The sequence below is a fragment of the Ylistrum balloti genome, unplaced genomic scaffold (assembly GCF_031769215.1).
Source record: "Ylistrum balloti isolate Yb309-2 unplaced genomic scaffold, AGI_CSIRO_Ybal_v1 Utg370180, whole genome shotgun sequence".
NCBI lineage: Eukaryota > Metazoa > Mollusca > Bivalvia > Pectinida > Pectinidae > Ylistrum > Ylistrum balloti.
In genome coordinates this window covers 223,204-246,794 of record NW_026782166.1, presented here as the reverse complement: position 1 = coordinate 246,794, position 23,591 = coordinate 223,204, and the positions used below count along the sequence as shown (strand labels likewise).

Genomic DNA, 23,591 nt, shown 5'->3' with positions numbered 1-23,591 from the left:
AGTCACTTCTCTTTGAGCCGAGTCTCTTCAGAGTCAAGTACTTCTCTTATATGGAGTCTAGCTGTTTGCCTTCTTCACTGTGTTTCTCTGATGTCGCAGAGTCAATCTTGTTAACTTATTTTATTAGGTGCTTATGAGTGAGTTGCCCCTGTTTGCACCAAAAAATTATGTTTTCCATGTACAAATAACAACATGTTTACAGTCATCAATAAATTGTTAACTTCAGTCATGCTTGAGTGTTTTTGTATAAACATTGATTAAATACATATGTGCAGAGAGCCATTATACAATAGTGAAACTGAATCAGGAGAAGTTGGTAGTGGGTTTTTTAATCTTGTCCACTGGTTTCGTCCAAACTATGTGCGCTTCATCAGGACAACAAATGTATGAAATTTTTTTCCCTAAAGTACTTAAAATGTGGGCACGTTATATTATGACATACACGATAAGGGTCACATACGTGACCGTCCATTACATTCTATAGTTTCCATAATGGTTAACACAGTTCATTGTATGTTTTCTACATAATTATATATCAGATATTGTGCCTGTTACCCAATAAATCATCAATGATTGCAATTACTGTTACAGAATTCATGAAATTAAAAGATTCTTTCATCTAAACAAATGATAGAAGCAGAGTTTTACTTATATTGTTGGAGCTTCCTCCTATTTCGGATGCGGTTGTAGACATCGACTGGTATCCCAACATCTTGTAGTCCTGTGTGTTTACTTCAGATGAGGATGCGGTGTCGTCACTATCCGTGTCCGACAGTGCTAAGTCCTTTTTAAGTAGTTCAATGGCCTCGTCCAGGACTGGTCTGAACTGTCAACTTTAAGGGCCAACCATGCTTCCCGGTTTTACTCTGAATTTTACAAGGTCCAATTGCTTTTTTAGTCAGCACTTCAAACGACCAGGTTTTAATGCATTAATTTTAGACACATTTTCAAACAGTTCCTGTTAAACGCCATATCCCTGGTGTTCTTTTCTTCGTTGAGGAGTATATGTTTCCTTCCTTCCATATGTTCGTTTGCATATCTTGTATTTGTACCAGGTTTTTATGAGACCATGCGCTGTGTCTGCATGTCTCCGTAAGTTCCTAATAGTTGAGTAAGTTCTCACACATTTGATGCCAGGGATTCTCAGTTTCGTCTTTGGCTACTTTCTTGGCGTTGTTTTGGTATACACCATCATGAGATTATGTTGAGACCATCAGGAGTTGTGGTCTGTAGGATGCGTATCCAACTTTTTACTGTTTGGAGTCGACGATTGGTATCCATGACGTCCTTCACAATACCTTTTACTTTAACGTCATTAATTTATTTCCTTTAGCAAGGAATTTCAGCTTTATCTAAGGAGTTAACTAGTTGAATATCAAGATTCTTGGTTTTATGTTAATCAATAAAGATTATTTCAGTGTTTTAGCAAATGTGACCCCTGTGACCTTGAATATGGATCAAAATTATTTCTTTTGCTAACTTTAACTTGCTGTTTTTTCCTTTAAGGCACATATCTAAAAAAAAAACTGATTCTAGGCCTCTTGGTTCAACATAAGTTGTTGTTTGAGTACTTAGCACTTTTGAATCCTATGGCTCAACGAAAAGTCAAGCTTGTTTCTTTTTGAAAACATTGTAGGGCCTCGTACAAATACAATACCAGCTGACATAACTCTTGATTACTTAGTTATTGATCATGTAGAGGAAAATGTTTACAATGAATTGAAAGTGAACAGCCAAACACAATACCAATTTCCCCGGCTTTTTGGAGATCCAAGCAAGCTAAGAATAAAGTACAAAAGGCACACAACACAAGGCAACCAGTAAACATTACAAATTTAATAGAAATTCTTTCTCCTTTCAAAATAAATCTGTTTGATACAAGATTATACACTTCTGTTTGAGGCATCAACATTTATCTGGTAACTGTTACAATGCATCATAGTATGTAATATCATGTTTGTTCATACAGAAGTTCACAACACCACCACCTGGTGAACATATTAATTACAATATTTAAGTATGGTTAATTGCTTTTAACAAGAGATTTGAGTTCGTGAACAAAAACATTTGTTTTAATTACAGCCTTTCAAGTAAATATTTGCTGCCTTTGTAGAAGGATGGGTGAGCAAGGTAAAAATATTACTGTTCTCTTACTGTTTGACATTGTGTTACTGTTAACAATGTTGGTAAGTTTTGATAGCCATAGTATAGACAAGTATATCAAATATTCCATACAAATAATCGTGCAGTTTTTCATTAGAATTGATTAACAACATTAATCAGTATTGTATATCAGCTTTAGGTGATAAATATGTACAGCAACTTTCATTAAGATATATTTAAAATTTATTGTCTGTATAAGAATTTATTTGAAAATTCACACCTTTTTTTTTTACCTTTGACCTTAAAGACAAGGTCACAGTGACCTATCTACAGTCCATTATACATAAGCTATAGGTAACAAAGGTAGGTGTACAGAAACTTTCATTAACATCTCTTTAACAGTTCAAAAGTTATTGCTAGGACAAGAAATTATCAGGAGAACCAGAATAAGAAGAAGAAGAAACAAAACTGAAATAATATATCTTAATCCCTACTGTCTGAGAGGAGACATGAAAATCAACAAAAACAAAACATAACATTAACAACCACCATGAAATATAAAGCTTTGGTAATTAACATTTCTTATTTTCTTTTTTTTCTAGTCAACAGGAAAAAGGGATAACATTAATTGCCACTGTTATACTGACCTTGTTGTTAAATTGAATGATTGTACCCAGCAAACAAGACTCCAGGTTATATATATGGTATGGTTAGTATATACACATAATTAATGTTCTGGAGATACAGCGATGTGTGTATTAAGACATATCAGGCCCTGTATAACGTTAACTATTATTCTGGAGAAAACATCACTATGGCATGCAAGAAGATCTGCATTGGCCAGGCTTATCTAATAGACTTAAGAATGCCTGTCTTATTCTTATGTACAAAATTTCTCACAACCTTAATGCTGTATATAAAAATCTCTCAAAAACCACTGATGAGTCAGCCTTGACTTTCTCATCCATTCAACTCGACTCTCTTTTCCTTTCATCTCGACTCTCTCATCCTTTCACCTTGACCTCCTCATCCTTTAACCTAAATTTTCTCATTTTTTCACCTCAATTCTCTCATCTTTTCACTTCAACTCCCTCATTCTTTCATCCTGACTCTCTAATTCTTTCACCCCGACTCTCTCATCTTTTCACCTCAACTCCCTCATCCTTTCACCTCGACTCTTTCGTTCTTTCACCTTTACCTCCTCATCCTTTCACCTCAATTTTCTCATCATTTCACTTCAGCTCACTCATCCTTTCATCCTGACTCTCTCATCCTTTCACCTTGACTCTCTCATCCTTTCATCTCAATTCTCTCCTCTTTTCACCTCAACTCCCTCATCCTTTCACCCTGACTCTCTAATCTTTTCACCTCAATTCCCTCATCCTTTCATCCCGAGTCTCTCATCCTTTCACCCTGACTCTACCATCCTTTCACCCTGATCCTCTCATCCTTTCACCCTGACTGTCTTATCCTTACACCCTGACTCTCTCATCCTTTCATCCTGACTCTTTCATTCTTTCACCCTGACTGTCTCATCCTTTTATCCTGACTATCTCATTCTTTCACCCTGACTGTCTCATCCTTTCATCCTGACTCTCTCATTCTTTCACCCTGACTCTCTCATTCTTTTATCCTGACTCTCTCATCCTTTCACCCTGACTCTCTCATTCTTTCACCCTGTCTGTCTCATCCTTTCACCCTGACTGTCTCATCCTTTCACCCTGATTCTCTCATTGTTTCACCTCCACTCTCTCATCCTTTCATCTATCAAACAATTTACAGGTAAACTGTTGAAAAAAAATGCCTTTTCTCTAAACTATCCCAGAATGGAACAAACATTCACCAGACCTTGTTACATCTTAATCACTTAGAGGTTTTAAATTTGATAAATATCAATGTCTTTTTTCCCTCCTGTAGAGTGTACACACGACTATTAATGACAAAGCTTCAGTAGGTTGAAGGAGGTTAATTAATGGGTAGATGTTTGGATGTAGATATGTGTGTGGGATATGACAGACCAATAATTCATATTCTGATACATAACACCATAGAATGTACCTCTATACCAATTAAGTGACTGGAAAGATTCGATGGCTAAGCCTTACAGATGTGTGATTTAACATCATGAGGAATTATAATCACTCAGTAATATGTGTGTGTTATTATTGATTCCAATCCCTCTGTATAACATATCCCCCAACAATATCTAACTAGAAAACATGCATACGGAAAAGTAACACATTTTTTTACGTTAACAGTTAGTAACAAGGTACTTGGTATTTGATCATATGAGCTTTTCTATGAACCATACGCCTAAAACATACAGAAACTTATTATACAAACAAAAAGAAATTGCATGCAATTCAAGTAAATCAATTTTATTTCAAAACACAAACAAAAGAATGGTACTCTTAAAAAACAATAAAATGAGTGAATTTACCATAAGAATCGTCAACAGATGCTCCAGCGCCTTAAGTCTGTAGTAGCTGTCATTATCATAATGATACAACAAATTGAATCCTCTGTATATCAAAATTCTAGAATTCCTAGGCTTGTGATAACGTGTAGCTTTAACCCACAGTACCAAACCAACAAAGATTTCATTCTACATTTAATATGGAAAGTGTTCACTGAATATGAAAAGTGTCCACTAAGTATAAAAAGTGTCCTCTGAGTATGAAAAGTGTCTACTGAGTATGACAAGAATTCTTCGGAACTGTATGTGTTGCCTGCATAAAGTGTCACGGTCACCCAGAAATTGAACTGGATGTGCAACGATCAACCATAAAGTTGTAATACCAAATTTCATTTCTATACCTTGAAGCATAAAGGGCAAACTGCGCAAAGAAATATTCCAGAAAAATTTTCGAACTTCAACGGACATATCACTGCCAAGAAGGGTTACAGACTGCCAAGAAGCGAACTCGGTGCGGAACTCATATACAAAATTGCATTTTCATAACTCGAAGCATAACCAAGAAAATTCCAGAAAACAATATTCCCAGAGAATTTGAGTTCAATGGGTCAGGAAGAGTCACGGAGAGCTGAGAATTGAACTTGATCTGTAATCTTCCACCAAGAAGCCATATACAACATTTCATTATGTTAACTCAAAGCATAATTGGGAAATATCTGGAAAACAATATTCCCAGAGAATTTTCTTAGTTCAAAGGAGCATAACTCAGCCAAGAAGGCAGCCAGGAATCAAACTAAATCTGTACCCATGCAACAAGAAGCCATCTACCAAATTTCATTTCGATAACTCAAAGCATAAGCCAAAAAAGTCCGGAAAATAATATTCCCAGGAAATTTTCTAAGTTGAAAGGGGCATAACTCTGGCAAAAAGGGTCACATACAGCCGGGAATTGAACTTAATCTGTACCCTTGCAACAAAAAGCCAGATATTAAATTTCATTTTGATAACTCAAAGCATTACTGAAAAAAGTCCGGAAAACTTTCATACAGACGACGAAGCCAACGACGACGACGAGTGATGACGGACAAAGTGATCCCTAAGTGTCCGCCAGCACTGCAGGTGACACAAAGTGTCCACTAAGTATGAAAAGTGTCCTCTGAGTATGAAAAGTGTTCACTGAATGAGAAAATTTTCTACTGAGTATGAAAAGTGTCTTCTGAATATGAAAAGTGTCCTCTGAGTATGAAAGGTGTCCAATAAATATGTGCCTTCATGACAGAGGACAGAGGTATTGTCTGAACCAAAACAACATACTAAACCTCTGTAGATGAATGCTTAATCTATGATTGTGATCCTACAGATTTGCCTGAGTTTCTGAAAGGTATAACAAACACCAGTCCTACATTGTCATTATGTTCCAGCCCTGCATTTCAAGCTGAAGTTCCAGTATCTTTTCTCATGAAATATACCTAGCTCAAATGCCTTGGTACACGCTGCAGCCTCCTGGATCTTGTGTATACTTTGAATTATTAGTTGTTACGAGAAGATATTTTCTAGGCCTACCTCACTCGTGTCATCCCCCAAGATCTTGTACTTCAGTTCTTTGTAATTGCCAGTAATTAAGAGAAGACATTTTCTAAGCCTAACACCTTGGATGCAGCCTCCCGAATCATGTACTTCAGCACTTTGTAATTGCCAGTAATTAAGAGAAGACATTTTCTAAGCCTAACACCTTGGATGCAGCCTCCCGAATCATGTACTTCAGCACTTTGTAATTGCCAGTAATTAAGAGAAGACATTTTCTAAGCCTAACACCTTGGATGCAGCCTCCCGAATCATGTACTTCAGCACTTTGTAATTGCCAGTAATTAAGAGAAGACATTTTCTAAGCCTAACACCTTGGATGCAGCCTCCCGAATCATGTACTTCAGCACTTTGTAATTGCCAGTAATTAAGAGAAGACATTTTCTAAGCCTAACACCTTGGATGCAGCCTCCCGAATCATGTACTTCAGCACTTTGTAATTGCCAGTAATTAAGAGAAGACATTTTCTAAGCCTAACACCTTGGATGCAGCCTCCCGAATCATGTACTTCAGCACTTTGTAATTGCCAGTAATTAAGAGAAGACATTTTCTAAGCCTAACACCTTGGATGCAGCCTCCCGAATCATGTACTTCAGCACTTTGTAATTGCCAGTAATTAAGAGAAGACATTTTCTAAGCCTAACACCTTGGATGCAGTCTCAAAGATCTTGTACTTCAGCACTTTGTAATTGCCAGTGATTAAGAGAAGACATTTTCTAAGCCTAACATCTTGGTTGCAGCCTCCCGAATCTTGTACTTCTGTACTTTGCCAGTCACTGTTAGTGGGTAGTCATCTACAAAGTTGATGTACCTTGGCACTTTGTATCTTGCAAGCTACATCAAAATATGAAACACAATTAAAAAAATATATATTTCTTCAAGTAATAAGCAGTATATCTTATCAACATTTTCATCACATTTTGAAATTAAATTTCTATTTAAATCTTGTAAAGGATATATGATCAACTGTAAATCCTTGGATATCTAAAACAAATTCTTATGGCTGTTTTAATTACAACAAAATTTTAAGAAGAATGTGAGAAAGAGGTAATACAATGCACTTTATCTATATCTATCACTGACCTTGTCTTTACAAAAGTCCTTAACCTCCTTTTCTGTGAGCTTCTGACCATCCTTGACCTGAATCCAGGCACAAATTTCCTCTCCTAGGCGCTTGTCTGGCACTCCTACTACCTGGAAATACAGACTTTTCCACTGTTTTCATATGCCAAACCTTGATAACAACTCTGATACAATACCATTGTATCACTGATCTTGAGACAATTCTACATAGTTTGTAGTTCTTTGTAATAACCTTAGCTGTCACATGTAAATATATACCAGAACCCCAGACTGAAAAAACACTTTGTATTGATTACAACTTCATATGTTGTACTTTACTCATCTAATTGTGAGATTGTCCTGAACTTTGGAATGTAATTATTCAGCTGTATATCCATCACCTTCTTTTTGTAACCTTGAGTTACACTTGCCTATACATCCTTGACCTTTGGTCTGTAATTGTTTGACTTTGAGTTACACTTGCCTGTACATTCTTGACCTTTGGGATGTAATTGTTTGACCTTGAGTTACACTTGCCTGTACATCCTTGACCTTTGGGCTGTAATTGTTTGACCTTGAGTTACACTGAGTTAAACTCGCCTGTACATCCTTGACCTTTGGGCTGTAATTGTTTGACCTTGAGTTACACTTGCCTGTACATCCTTGACCTTTGGATGTTTGTACAACACTTCTTCTATTTCCATGGGATAAACATTTTCTCCACCTCTGATGATAAGGTCTTTTATCCGTCCAACAATTTTACAGAATCCCTCTTCATCAAATACTGCAGTATCTCTAAAGGCACAAAATGATCATTTTTACAGTGTACCATATTTACAACAGAAGTTTTACTTGAAACATTTGATACGTTTTGATTGAACCAGTAACTATGGATTATTTTGACTATGATACCAATTAACCTACTGAAACCACACGCTTACAAGTCACACTGTAAAACACCTACCCAAAATACTTCATCAAATACAAAATCAAAAATTCATACTTAGACCACTAACAAATTTCATGGTATGTCATGACCCTACAATAATAGTGACCTGATAACAAAAATATATACATGTCCATACCCTGTTGAATACCAGCGACTTGTGCTGATGACCTCGCCAGTTTTCTCCGGATCATCCCAATAGCCCAGCATAGTATTGATACCACGGATACACAGTTCTCCAGTAGTTCCCACAGGGACCATGTTCCCCTCCTTGTCCACTATCTTGGCCTTAAAATGGTAGACATGTCTACATAAAGAATTGTCCAATTATAACACAAATCAGCAGTGCCCTATATTGTACCATAACTCATTTCCCATTTTTTAACATTATAATTAATTCATCATGAAAATATCAGGAAACAATTCTGTACAATTTACACTGTTAATTGACAACATCTAAGTTCAGACTTAATTGCATGTCCCACACATCTCAAACACAAGAACACCTGCACTATAATTTAGCTGAAAATTCACACAAATCTCTCCTCAACACATCTGTACATACCTCCACATGGTCCAGAGGTCGGCCTACTGTGGATGTTCGCCTTTCTAAGTTATCATCTGTCATTGTCTGAAATGTCACTGGACTGTTCTCTGTCGTACCATATGCTACCTGTATTTACAATCATACAGACACACATAGAACAGGAAATATCTGAAAATAACTTCTATCAATCAAATTTAAGAATCTTTTTTAATACCAAAAGTGTCACAACATAAACAAGAGATTCCAGAGAGATCTTGGTGCCCAACATCATTTCATCTACCCTTGTTCTTAAAAGTTGGATCTCATCCCTTCTTTTCTTCTCCGTCCTTTGATTTATTCTTAATTATAAGAAATCTAAAAACTTCTCTTAATAAACAGTCTTAATAGTCTTAAACTTCTAAATTAGTTGCCTGTTTGCCATTTCTGTTTTTCTCAACAGTCACAAAATTCAAAAGGAACCATGAGGAATCTACAAGGAAATTTGAGAAAGGTCCATCTAGTGCTTATCAAGAAGTATCAATAAAAAAATTCATTGCCAAAATTCAAGATGGCCACTGCCAGTCATTTTGTTTTCTAATCTGTCCCAAAATTAAAAGGACACAACTAGGGACCAAGGGTCAGCTACAAATGAACTTTGAGAAGGATCCATTCAATACTTCTCAAGCAAAAGCAGAAACAAATATTGTTTACAGGCGGATGGACAGACAGACCACGGACATAGGGTGATATGAATAGCCAATCACCTGATAATACATTCTGTAGAGAAAACCTAAACAATTTGTTATTTGTTACTTATTAAGTCAATAATACATACTGTTACTTTTGGCATATGCATCTTCTCATTAACCTGTAGCATGACCTCCACAGGACAAGGTGACCCAGCCATGATGCCAGTACTGAGAGAGGTCAAGTCAAATTGATTGAAGTCTGGATGATTCAACATGTCTATAAACATGGTAGGAACTCCATACAGGGCAGTACACCTACAGAGATACAGTTATCAATGACAAAATATGCATAGAATGTTACATAACTCATTTTCTTTATATTTCATTTCAAGAAAACAAAACATTTTAATCACAGCTCACCAACCAGGAATGAAGAGAGATTTGAACAGCCCACCATTGTAACCACCATCTGATGAAGGTGGTTTAAAAAATTACAAACTGTATCTTTGGTTAAAACTCAATTTAATTTGCAATAGAAAACCTTAAAATCAAAGGAACAGCACCAGTACTTCTTAATGTGTCATTATGAAAGAGTCTCTTCAAGAGTGTCTGACAAAGAAAAACTCACCTTTCTTCTGCCACAGCTTTAAGAGAGGCCCCTGCGTCAAACCCTGGTCCAGGGTATACACATTTAGATCCATGGGTAATGGTGCACAAACTGGCCATCACCATACCAAAACAGTGATACAGTGGCACAGGTACACAGATCCTAGTCGCCTATAAATATATACCCTTAAATATTCCAGCACCATGGGTAGAGAGATTCTTCAACCCCTGGCACTATTTCTTGAACTTCCAGATTTTTAAATTTAAATATGCAGCCAATGTAACAGTGTATCTATCTGAAAATAATCATTTCCAAGTTTCTTATTTACAACTGAACCATTGAGAGAAAAAGGAAGTAGTTAAAATCATCAAAATGTTTGTACACATTTTGTTACCTCAGTGTGATATCCCAAGCGTCGCCCCAGGAAATGGCTGTTGTTTACAATGTTATGGTGTGAAAGAGTAGCTCCCTTAGGTACTCCTGTAGTGCCCTGAAACAGGGACAAGAACAAAGTAAACCTCAAAAACAGAAATAACATTGTATTTGGTAATTTTACATTTTATATCGAAACTCAAAGAGATCTTAATCTTTTTTAAATTTCTAGCGAGAAAGTAAAATTAGTTTTAAGTTATTGTACAGAACAAAATTTCAACCCCTGCTGGACGATAGCCTTGTTTGATTCCACTTTGTATCAAATTAATTTTGGTTTTTTACAATCTAGACCATCTCAATGTTTTAACCAGAACATATCTGATTGAACCATATGGACCACTAGGGATGTAAAAGTGACCTTAAAAGTGTATGGAACCAATCACCAGGAATGCAATAGTGACCTTGACAGTGACCTTGACAGTGTATCAGACAAATCACCAGGAGTGTAACAGTGACCTTGAAAATGAATCAGTATCTCACTTGCATTCTCACATGCTATTTCCGCATGTGCATGCTAAAAGTTTCGCGGCAATGCGCCACATACAATATTTATGGTACACTGATTGCCATTACATACGAACACATATAGCTAAAATACTATGAATAATGACACTACTACATCAGACCAATCACCAGGAGTGTAACAGTGACCTTGACAGTGAATCAGACCAATCACCATGAGTGTTACAGTGACCTTGACAGTGTATCAGACCAATCACCTGGAGTGTAAGAGTGACCTTGACAGTGTATCAGACCAATCACCAGGAGTGTAACAGTGACCTTGACAGTGTATCAGACCAATCACCAGGAGTGTAAAAGTGACCTTGACAGTGTATCAGACCAATCACCATAAGTGTAACAGTGACCTTGACAGTGTATCAGACCAATCACCTGGAGTGTAAGAGTGACCTTGACAGTGTATCAGACCAATCACCTGGAGTGTAAGAGTGACCTTGACAGTGATTCAGACCAATCACCATGACTGTTACAGTGACCTTGACAGTGAATCAGACCAATCACCATGAGTGTTACAGTGACCCTGACAGTGAATCAGACCAATCACCAGGAGTGTAACAGTGACATTGACAGTGAATCAGACCAATCACCAGGAGTGTAACAGTGACCTTGACAGTGATTCAGACCAATCACCATGACTGTTACAGTGACCTTGACAGTGTATCAGACAAATCACCAGGAGTGTAACAGTGACCTTGAAAATGAATCAGTATCTCACTTGCATTCTCACATGCTATTTCCGCATGTGCATGCTAAAAGTTTCGCGGCAATGCGCCACATACAATATTTATGGTACACTGATTGCCATTACATACGAACACATATAGCTAAAATACTATGAATAATGACACTACTACATCAGACCAATCACCAGGAGTGTAACAGTGACCTTGACAGTGAATCAGACCAATCACCATGAGTGTTACAGTGACCTTGACAGTGTATCAGACCAATCACCTGGAGTGTAAGAGTGACTTTGACAGTGTATCAGACCAATCACCAGGAGTGTAACAGTGACCTTGACAGTGTATCAGACCAATCACCAGGAGTGTAAAAGTGACCTTGACAGTGTATCAGACCAATCACCATAAGTGTAACAGTGACCTTGACAGTGTATCAGACCAATCACCTGGAGTGTAAGAGTGACCTTGACAGTGTATCAGACCAATCACCAGGAGTGTAACAGTGACCTTGACAGTGTATCAGACCAATCACCAGGAGTGTAACAGTGACCTTGACAGTGTATCAGACCAATCACCATAAGTGTAACAGTGACCTTGACAGTGTATCAGACCAATCACCTGGAGTGTAAGAGTGACCTTGACAGTGATTCAGACCAATCACCATGACTGTTACAGTGACCTTGACAGTGAATCAGACCAATCACCATGAGTGTTACAGTGACCCTGACAGTGAATCAGACCAATCACCAGGAGTGTAACAGTGACATTGACAGTGAATCAGACCAATCACCAGGAGTGTAACAGTGACCTTGACAGTGATTCAGACCAATCACCATGACTGTTACAGTGACCTTGACAGTGAATCAGACCAATCACCTGGAGTGTAACAGTGACCTTGACAGTGATTCAGACCAATCACCAGGAGTGTAACAGTGACCTTGACAGTGTATCAGACCAATCACCAGGAGTGTAACAGTGACCTTGACAGTGTATCAGACCAATCACCATAAGTGTAACAGTGACCTTGACAGTGTATCAGACCAATCACCTGGAGTGTAACAGTGACCTTGACAGTGTATCAGACCAATCACCAGGAGTGTAACAGTGACCTTGACAGTGTATCAGACCAATCACCAGGAGTGTAACAGTGACCTTGACAGTGTATCAGACCAATCACCATAAGTGTAACAGTGACCTTGACAGTGTATCAGACCAATCACCTGGAGTGTAACAGTGACCTTGACAGTGATTCAGACCAATCACCAGGAGTGTAACAGTGACATTGACAGTGAATCAGACCAATCACCAGGAGTGTAACAATGACCTTGACAGTGAATCAGACCAATCACCATGAGTGTTACAGTGACCTTGACAGTGTATCAGACCAATCACCTGGAGTGTAACAGTGTCCTTGACAGTGTATCAGACCAATCACCAGGAGTGTAACAGTGACCTTGACAGTGTATCAGACCAATCACCAGGAGTGTAACAGTGACCTTGACAGTGTATCAGACCAATCACCATAAGTGTAACAGTGACCTTGACAGTGTATCAGACCAATCACCTGGAGTGTAACAGTGACCTTGACAGTGACAGACCAATTGACAGTGATTGACAGAATCAGACAATCACCATGAGTGTTACAGTGACCCTGACAGTGAATCAGACCAATCACCAGGAGTGTAACAGTGACATTGACAGTGAATCAGACCAATCACCAGGAGTGTAACAGTGACCTTGACAGTGAATCAGACCAATCACCATGAGTGTTACAGTGACCTTGACAGTGTATCAGACCAATCACCTGGAGTGTAAGAGTGACCTTGACAGTGTATCAGACCAATCACCAGGAGTGTAACAGTGACCTTGACAGTGTATCAGACCAATCACCAGGAGTGTAACAGTGACCTTGACAGTGTATCAGACCAACCAGGAGTGTAACAGTGACCTTGACAGTGTATCAGACCAATCACCAGGAGTGTAACAGTGACCTTGACAGTGTATCAGACCAATCACCTGGAGTGTAACAGTGACCTTGACAGTGATTCAGACCAATCACCATGACTGTTACAGTGACCTTGACAGTGAATCAGACCAATCACCATGAGTGTTACAGTGACCCTGACAGTGAATCAGACCAATCACCAGGAGTGTAACAGTGACATTGACAGTGAATCAGACCAATCACCAGGAGTGTAACAGTGACCTTGACAGTGAATCAGACCAATCACCATGAGTGTTACAGTGACCTTGACAGTGTATCAGACCAATCACCTGGAGTGTAAGAGTGACCTTGACAGTGTATCAGACCAATCACCAGGAGTGTAACAGTGACCTTGACAGTGTATCAGACCAATCACCAGGAGTGTAACAGTGACCTTGACAGTGTATCAGACCAATCACCATAAGTGTAACAGTGACCTTGACAGTGTATCAGACCAATCACCTGGAGTGTAACAGTGACCTTGACAGTGATTCAGACCAATCACCATGACTGTTACAGTGACCTTGACAGTGAATCAGACCAATCACCATGAGTGTTACAGTGACCCGGACAGTGAATCAGACCAATCACCTGGAGTGTAACAGTGACCTTGACAGTGAATCAGACCAATCACCAGGAGTGTAACAGTGACCTTGACAGTGAATCAGACCAATCCCCAGGAGTGTAACAGTGACCTTGACAGTGAATCAGACCAATCACCAGGAGTGTAACAGTGACCTTGACAGTGAATCAGACCAATCACCAGGAGTGTAACAGTGACCTTGATAGTGAATCAGACCAATCACCAGGAGTGTAACAGTGACCTTGACAGTGAATCAGACCAATCACAAGGAGTGTAACAGTGACCTTGACAGTGAATCAGACCAATCACCAGGAGTGTAACAGTGACCTTGACAGTGAATCAGACCAATCACCAGGAGTGTAACAGTGACCTTGACAGTGAATCAGACCAATCACCAGGAGGGTATAAAATATTGATGTCCGTGCCATCAGTTTGGTGAATTTGGCAGTCATAGATCATACATCTCTGGTTGAGACAGTGAAACGAACAGACAAACAATAATTTTTGCCTTAAATACTTACTGAGGTGAACTGGATGTTGATTGGATCATCAAACTGTAACTTTCTCTGAATATCCATAATCCCAAGACATCCTGCTGTTGTGGCTGAGTTTTGAACTTCACTGAACTTGAATGCACCTCTGTATGAATTAAAAAATATCATGCATACTTTCATCCTCAAAACTATACACAGGTTTACTGATAAACAAATATTTCATCCACAAATGACATACATGCATACATTTCTAGCTCACCTACTAGTAGTTCTATAAACTAAAACGAAATTCTACTCAACTTTGATCTCAGACATTTACAGGTAATCTTCATCATCTAAAACAATCATTAATAGTGACCTTGACACTATGGGTGTTGAAGATTAGTCATAAAATGAATAAAAAATTGCAACTTTTTAAAAAGTAGTTTCACAGACTGTATACTATCTCATTAATGAATAGAAACTGATGATTTTATAATGTTCTTACCTGTAGGAGTTATTTCCCATAGTTACCAGAATCTTAAGGGATGGCAACCTACAGAAAGATATGAGACAGTGTTATATTTGTAAGGTTGCTTCAATCTGACTAGTCTGCATCAAAATTATACAAGAGGATCTAAGGAAAGAATCTTCAATTCCAGAAATTTTAACTCTTTCTGTATTTCTTTATTTCATGTAAGCTCTTAATAATTTGATTTCAATCAAAATTACTTAATTCTCTGTAAATTCACCTGTGACTATTGATGTTTCCAGGAATGTTAGCACTCAGCTCAGGAACAACGTCACTCAGAATCTCATAATAATTCTGGTCCTTGAATTTTTCAGCAATGATAATTGCTTTACAACCTACCTGTTGGAAAATCGAATATATCATTGTGACAGAATACATAATATAAACAGGTATGTAGACTTGTGTTACTTCTTCACACTGTTAAGTTACTGAACAATGGTTTCATTGCATATGTAGACATAACTTCTAAAACTATTGACTAAGGTGGCTTATAACCGGTGAAGGGCTTGTAACCTTATTCATGAATTGTGTAAAAAAAAATTTTATAAAAATATTTCTCTTTAAAATTTGTGGTGATGGACCATATTCAGAAATAACTTTCATGGTTAAGCCACCACACTGATATCATGTTCCATACATCAACAGAATAACTTTCATGAGTAAGTCACCTTGATATCATGTCCCATACATCGGCAGAATAACTTTCATGGGTAAGTCACATTGATATCATGTCACATACATCGGCAGAATAACTTTCATGGGTAAGTCACCTTGATATCATGTCACATACATCAACAGAATAACTTTCATGGTTAAGCCACCACACTGATATCATGTCCCATACATCAACAGAATAACTTTCATGAGTAAGCCACACTGATATCATGTCCCATACATTGACAGAATAGCTTTCATGAGTAAGTCACACTGATATCATGTCACATACATCAACAGAATAACTTTCATGAGTAAGTCACACTGATATCATGTCACATACATCAACAGAATAACTTTCATGGGTAAGTCACACTGATATCATGTCACATACATCGGCAGAATAACTTTCATGGGTAAGTCACATTGATATCATGTCACATACATCGGCAGAATAACTTTCATGGGTAAGTCACACTGATATCATGTCACATACATCGACAGAATAACTTTCATGGTTAAGCCACCACACTGATATCATGTTCCATACATCAACAGAATAACTTTCATGAGTAAGTCACACTGATATCATGTCCCATACATCAACAGAATAACTTTCATGAGTAAGTCACACTGATATCATGTCACATACATCAACAGAATAACTTTCATGAGTAAGTCACACTGATATCATGTCACATACATCAACAGAATAACTTTCATGGGTAAGTCACACTGATATCATGTCACATACATCAACAGAATAACTTTCATGGGTAAGTCACACTGATATCATGTCCCATACATCAACAGAATAACTTTCATGAGTAAGTCACACTGATATCATGTCGCATACATCAACAGAATAACTTTCATGAGTAAGTAACCTTGATATCATGTCACATACATCAACAGAATAGCTTCCACTGTTATCAGTAGAATAGAGAAAACTTACCTTGCCAAGGGCATATTCCAATTCCTTTTCCTTGTACTGTGGATTAACATTAACCTGTCGGTGAGAATTAAAAACAGTTAAACTAAATCCAGTCCTTTTTTTCATAGCTTTGTTTGTTGGGTGTAATGCCCATTAAACTGTTAGGTTCACTCGGAGGCAGGGATTCCTTGTAGTAGCTCGTGACTACCTTATTGAATGTCATGCGGGAGGCTCACAATATTCTCTACAGACAATGAATCTGGCCTATGCATTGACACAACCACAACATGCAACAAAGCAGTGGCCACTTTAGCCTCAACTTCTGAGAGACACAAACTACCCTGGTTATTTCTGATAAATTTCATTCACAGTTTCACCGCTTCTTGATTGAAAGGATAGTTCAGGGATAAATTAAAGTATTGATTATGAAAATATTTACCACAGACAAAAATTGAAATAAATAATAAAAACTTCTCATTATTTAGCAATCTGAGTATACACTTCGACTGCATTTTCAATTTTTTTCATTTTTCAAATATCAACTAGTATTTCTGAGGTATTTATACTGAACTGAATCAAACAAATGTTGAGATTTTCCAAGATATTACAATTTTACTCTACTGCTCACCAGAATGAGGCCAGCCCTGGCTGTAGCGTACTGGGTGAGGACCCATTCATAACTGTTAGGACCCCAGATTCCGACACGATCTCCCTTCACCAGTCCCAGACCCACCAGTCCAGCAGCCAGCTTGTCTACCTGTCAATGGACTTTCTCTCTAATATTTTCTGTTTTACATGTAATGGGAAAATTTTGTTTATTTCAAATATCAAGTACCATTCATAGCATTAATGTATCACATTCTATTTATTTTGAATATTATTGTTGTCACTTAAGTCTCAAAATGGCAGTAACACCAGCTGCTTAATAAAAAGGTTTTGTGATGAAATCAACAGTAAATAATGAAATGAATAACCTCTTCCATAAATTGTGCATATGTCTTCCTAATATTTTGGGAACAGAAAACAACAACTTCTTTTTCAGGTGACATTTCAACTCTCTCCTGTAGAAGATTTCCAATAGTTATCCCCCTTGGCGAGACGTCTGACTGCCCATGTACATAACTCCATTTTAGTCTGGATTTCCCCTCTGAGCTGGAACTGTAGAACCTGAATGCATGAATACATATAACCAGAGGTGAAAAGCAGCCACCACAAGTGTTCTACAGGTCCTCTGACTCATACACAGATCCAACATGCTTCTACCCAGTACCACGTATAAAGCAAATTCATTCAAACAAAAGTCGAGATAACTTGCTTTGTCATGGTTAGATAAAGTTTAGATAATGTTCATATATCTCTTATAGACAGGATTACATGACTACAGCACACTTCTTTCAGTATCAAGACTTCCTCATGAAGATGGACCCACCCTTTTCTGTATGCTCTCAGTATGTAAACCCTTTAAAGAAATAAACATACTGATAAAATCTCAGTTCTTAAATCAAAATTGTTGACTGATATGTATAAATCATAAATTGGCACATGCATACAATGTATATACACACATGTTATATAATTATCTAAACAAAATAAATTAGAGTTAAAGTCATGTATATATGCATATATTATGATTTGTGTACATCAGTATTCACAAAGATAGATAATTGTTAAAATAAAGTAAGGAAACAAGGTAAGATTGTAGTAGGGTACAATTTTGTAAATTGACTTTGTAAGGTATTTTTTAATTTAAGTGAGCAAGTTCCGGTCCAGTATTTTGTGACGCAATTGTAGGTCTTATTTTATAATTATTGTAAACTGGCTCTGTGATATGTCAAAGGGCAAATCTATTTTTATCGGACTGCCCAGTGGTCATCGTGCAAGGCGCACTGTAAATTCACACTCTAATGGACTTTGAATGATGACGGTTGGGTTTTATTGAGATAGGCCCTTTGTCATCCTCTGTTGTTTGGAAATTATAGTAAGTACCATCATGTTGTATATTGACTGTATTGTGAATAAGTAACTTTTTACAATTATTGTAATTGCATCCTCATCTAAAGATCGATGTTGAATTATATTTAACAGGCTCTGTTAAATTGTGAGTGAATCAATCTTTGTTAATTTTAATTTCATGTTGTTTGGAGTTCATGGTCATCTTTTACATTATTCAGAGGAGGTGTGTTGAAGTATATTTTTGATCATTATAATTGTTTCCTAAATTCTGGTGAAAGTTAACTATTTGTTATCTTTGCTAATTATTTAACATAATTTGTAGATCCGCTGTTTCGTTCTGTGGCCAGCTAAACCGTCATCCGCGGGTTGTGTCCCTTAAGCCCTCTTCCCTTTATGAAGAGGTAGGTTGTTGCCTTAACGTAGTGTGTATCGTAACTTATAACGTATGAGTTTCGGCTCTGTAATGTATGATAGTGACTGGGTTATTCAGTATTTTACTTAAGCAGTATTTGTATAGTGAAGTGTGTTTGTGTTGAGTGTGTTAACCGGTCGTGGTCGATCTGGACGAGTTCATAACTTGTTCAGGTAGTGTGAGTTTGAGAATTGGTTTTAATGTATTGTTATATTGTTGTTATAGGGTTTAATTGGGCATCCAGAATAAACCATTTGGTAATGAACTGCCGTCTTTGTGGTGCTTGTACGTTGCGACCCGGAGCAGAACAACTGCTACAAGATAACTTGTGTATATTTGTCCTCACAATAGCTACATTCATAATAAATAAAGACAATGTTTGAGGACGAAGGGATCACCCAGATTTTATAATATCATCAACACATTAAAGTGTAACTCTGACATGGTATTGTAACTCTCCAACCAATCCAGTATACTCTATGAGCTACAGTTAAGCATTCTTTACACTGCTAGCTTATTTTGATACTAAACGTCAATCACAGAACATTATATAAGATATAGTTTATAGATTACAGATTCCTTGGTCAGCACCAGAGACGTCTCTGGTCAGCACAGAACATATGATTAATCCTATAACCTTCCTCATATGAGTGGACAGTATAGTTAGTCTGGAGCCAAAATTAAAGCAATATTTAAGAATGAAAACATGATGTAAAAGTCTCAATGTTTCTGTCTGTTCCGATGGGACTGCGGGTACGTTTAGTTCTTCTTTGATCTTTATTTTGCAATGCACCTGCAATAGAAGACTAAAGTGTATTGCACAAAATACGTCTTCTAATCGAGACAAACAAAAAACCAGCAGAAACAAACGTGTTTACATGAAAAACAAACCTTCCACAACGGAACAAACTTTTCAAAGTTTGTTTACATCTTGAATTCCTAACTGCACGAGTAGCCATACCTACTTCACGATCTATAGCTCGCGATCGGCTGTCGCTCGCGTTTATCTACATGCTGCTAGCTTTAGCTGCCCGTATATCTAGGTCATGTCAACGTTCTAAGCTCGACAGAGTGATCAGTTCCAACATTCAATGGACCAGGTTTCAAAAAAAATTGAACACATGGATTTTTAAATACCATAGATCACAACAACGACAACAAATATTTTTATATGTATATTCCAACGTAGGAAAAGTTAAAATTCCTGTGTATTTTTAGATCAGAATGTGAAAGTAGAGATCGACTTTTCGAAGTCTACACTTCATATATCATTGTCGATACTTCTATACGTAGAATCATATCGATAATTATCATGTGTTTCTATGCATAAAGGACAAAAGAAGTATAATTAAATTGGAAATGGAGTACGTATACGCATATGATCTATGCATTTTGGTCCAATAGTATGGGAGCGTAATTCCACGTGACATTAATATATCGCTTCATTGAATTGGTTGAAGTCCGAAACACTCCGAATGCTAAATAATTTCGAGTTCTCTTGTGTTATCATTTAAATACGGTTGCAACGCTGCAAGCAGGTCTGAGCAAGTTCTGTGCTCATTTCATCACGTGTTGCAATACGTAGTTATGCTGTATAAATGATTTCACAACATATAATCTTAGCTCAGAACATTGACGACCATCAGCAATACAGGTTCGGAGAGAGTTAACATACAATGTATGCTTATTTCGATTCATCAAAAATACGTGTTATGCATGTATTTGATACAGTATCGTAAATAATTGACAAAACAATTCTGTTAAATTTGTCTGTAAAAAAAATCCCTGATATTTGATGAAAAATAATTTTTCTGTGTGTGTATTTTCTTTAACGATATACAAGTGCTCAGAATATAGCTCCTTATTACCACATATACTTAATTATATATACCTGAATGAATATTCTAAAAATAGTTTTTTTCCCATTGGTGGATATAAACGAATATTTCATAACCAACGTGCAATGTCTATATATATATATTGGAAATTATATTCTACACAGACGTTTAGAGGACGTAAGTAAGCAACATGCTCCAGAGAGACATGTGTTCCCCGAAAACAAGTACCCTTCCTTCATCTTCTACCACTCCCAGCCTGCCTCCTCCCCACGTGCAGGAAGATAAAACCCTGGTGGCTGCCACGCTTTTGGCCCTGGAGACGGGGGACTTAACTCCACTGATAAAGGAGGAACTCAAATATACTATACAATCTAGACGTGTATCGGCAGGCAAAAAGGAACTTCGAGTCGGCTTTAGGCAGCCTCAGACATATAAGGTAGGTATGATATAATCACTGTTAACTTGACAATTTATTAGGAATATCATTTATTTCGCCAGCTGTATTACATAAAAAGTCAAGTTATTCAATCCTTTTCAGTTCCTACTGTTGAAATTTCACATATAAGTTTTGTTTAAAAAGTAATCTTCGACATTAAGATAGAAAACATAATTATTATTGCAGGGAAATCTATTTAAATGAATGCAAGTTGTTTTTCCCTTTTCCTCAGTACTTATTGAAATGTTTGTGAACATTCTAAAACTTTTCTCAAGCAGAAAACTAGACTTAAGACGTAATTCTGAAAACCGTGTCACCCTAAAATAACGATGATAAAACCTGGTTTGTCATACCTGAACATAGACCCAAATTGTGACTCATATTAATTATTTTCTACGACAGTTGACGCCCGATGAAGTGATAAGGGTGGAGAGGAGAAGAGAACAAAATCGACTCGCAGCCCAGAAATTCCGACGAAAGCAGAAGAACGAGTCAGAGGTACATATTAAAGTAAGTAACTTCTGGTTCAGTATCAAATAAATCAGATACTTACCAAATGAAAGTGTTATTTAAATTACATTTTATAGTATACAGCCGTCAACTATACCGAACTTATAACAGTTAGTTACAAACAAATTAACTATAGACATTTCATTAATTTGAATTCAGCACTAAAGTTTCATATCGCTATGCTATGACGTACTTTGGTGGGGGTCTGCTCTGCAGATAGGGGGTAAGAATTGTACCTGCTGTCCCCATGGCATGATCGTAAGAGTCGACTAAACCTTTGATATTCATACTTTTATCTCTTTCCTAATATTCTTCCTTTTTTCAATTTAATCCGGAGAGTATACTTTCATGGGTGTTTGTGAATTTGATTTTCAAGTCTTTTAATTGACCAAATCGTCAATTTACTGAATTACTCTTGTATCGATGGAAGTAAAGAAATATTTTTTAACACTTGTCATATCAACCATCAGGTAGATGAACCACGATTGAGTCCAATTAGTCTGATTGTGTTCCTAGTAAAACTTAGACAATCTGTTATTTCTTGGTAAGAAATGTGGCAATATTCATAAGATATCACTGTGTGAACAAAATTAATCATACCTTTAAAATTAACATATTTTTAGCGGATACAGAAACTTGAAACAGCGAACACAAAGCTACGGGAGGAACTTCGATGTCTAAGGGAGGAACAAAGTCAGCTCTTCTATCGCTGGACGTCACATGTGTCCGTTTGTCCAGCAAGACTGGACAACCACGGACCCGATACCAACGCATACGTCCTCGGACACGGTACCCCCGGGGTCGACGTCACCTGATTTTGGACATGTGCTTCATCTCAATGGATAATATGTCTTATAAGACGAAAAAAAAATCCAAGAAAACCGTGAAGTGATGGACGGATCTCATCCTCAGTAAAGCATTTAGTTTAAAGGGCGTGACCATCAAGCATCTGTCCAGAACTTGTTTAGTTGACTGAAATAGACCAGTTTCATCAAACGCATGATTTCATCCTAGGAGGTCTCATCAGGTTGTGAAGTGACTATAGAAATATCTATAGATAAAATCTGATCACGTGTAACATTAGTGCTACTAACCAGTCTTCTTCGGTATATCTAAAACACCCACGCGTTAGTGATAATTATGATGTTTGTGATATACACGACTCTATGTCAACATTTGTATCAATCATGTGATATCAAAAGTATCCAAAGTGATAAATACACATTGTTTCAGAAATTGTGATACATGTTATTGTTATTTCCCATGTCACCATCAATATACGACCAATAAAACAGTGTCAGATGCTATCAGGATTATCTTTTCTAGTTTTTGTTCATGTTTGTTGCATAAATCACGTGTCTATAGAAAGACTAGAATATTGTGGTTAAAGATCTAGTATACATTTTATTTTTATCAGGTTTATATTTAGCGTACAATTAACAACGTAAAAACGATCGTTAAGTATAGTGGTTGAATCACATAACACTTGCAAGGATTTTATCTTTATTGACAGTGTAATAAAGAAACACTCATTGACTTCACGCCAGGTACAAAACAACAAATTATCAATTATGATAGACTTTTAGAACCCTTTGTGAAGTACCAACGACGCGATAAAACATCTTAATCGCTATTCAAACTCAAAACAGCTGACTCTTTAGCAAAACATGACTTGGAAAAGAGAGACCAGCAAAGTTTCGGAAAAGTCTTCATCGATG

The 23,591-nt window shown here is 37.2% G+C and overlaps 2 protein-coding genes across 2 annotated transcripts; one reads left to right on the top strand and one right to left on the bottom strand.

Moving 5' to 3' along the window:
- Window positions 1-1,857: 1,857 nt before the first annotated feature.
- Window positions 1,858-20,056, bottom strand: LOC132551148 (medium-chain acyl-CoA ligase ACSF2, mitochondrial-like). Its single transcript, XM_060215260.1, has 15 exons — window positions 19,981-20,056; window positions 17,699-17,891; window positions 17,353-17,481; window positions 16,746-16,799; window positions 15,357-15,475; window positions 15,113-15,160; window positions 14,653-14,770; window positions 10,328-10,423; window positions 9,955-10,103; window positions 9,473-9,641; window positions 8,677-8,784; window positions 8,251-8,399; window positions 7,819-7,960; window positions 7,187-7,297; window positions 1,858-6,937 (listed from the first exon to the last, which is right to left on the bottom strand). The coding sequence occupies exons 1-15, from the start codon at window positions 20,046-20,048 to the stop codon at window positions 6,803-6,805; spliced, it is 1,788 nt and encodes a 595-aa protein (XP_060071243.1). The 5' UTR covers window positions 20,049-20,056; the 3' UTR covers window positions 1,858-6,802.
- A 1,061-nt stretch (window positions 20,057-21,117) lies between these two features.
- On the top strand, window positions 21,118-22,688 carry LOC132551135 (uncharacterized). Its single transcript, XM_060215245.1, has 3 exons — window positions 21,118-21,363; window positions 21,766-21,861; window positions 22,497-22,688. The coding sequence occupies exons 1-3, from the start codon at window positions 21,118-21,120 to the stop codon at window positions 22,686-22,688; spliced, it is 534 nt and encodes a 177-aa protein (XP_060071228.1).
- The last annotated feature ends 903 nt before the right edge of the window (window positions 22,689-23,591 follow it).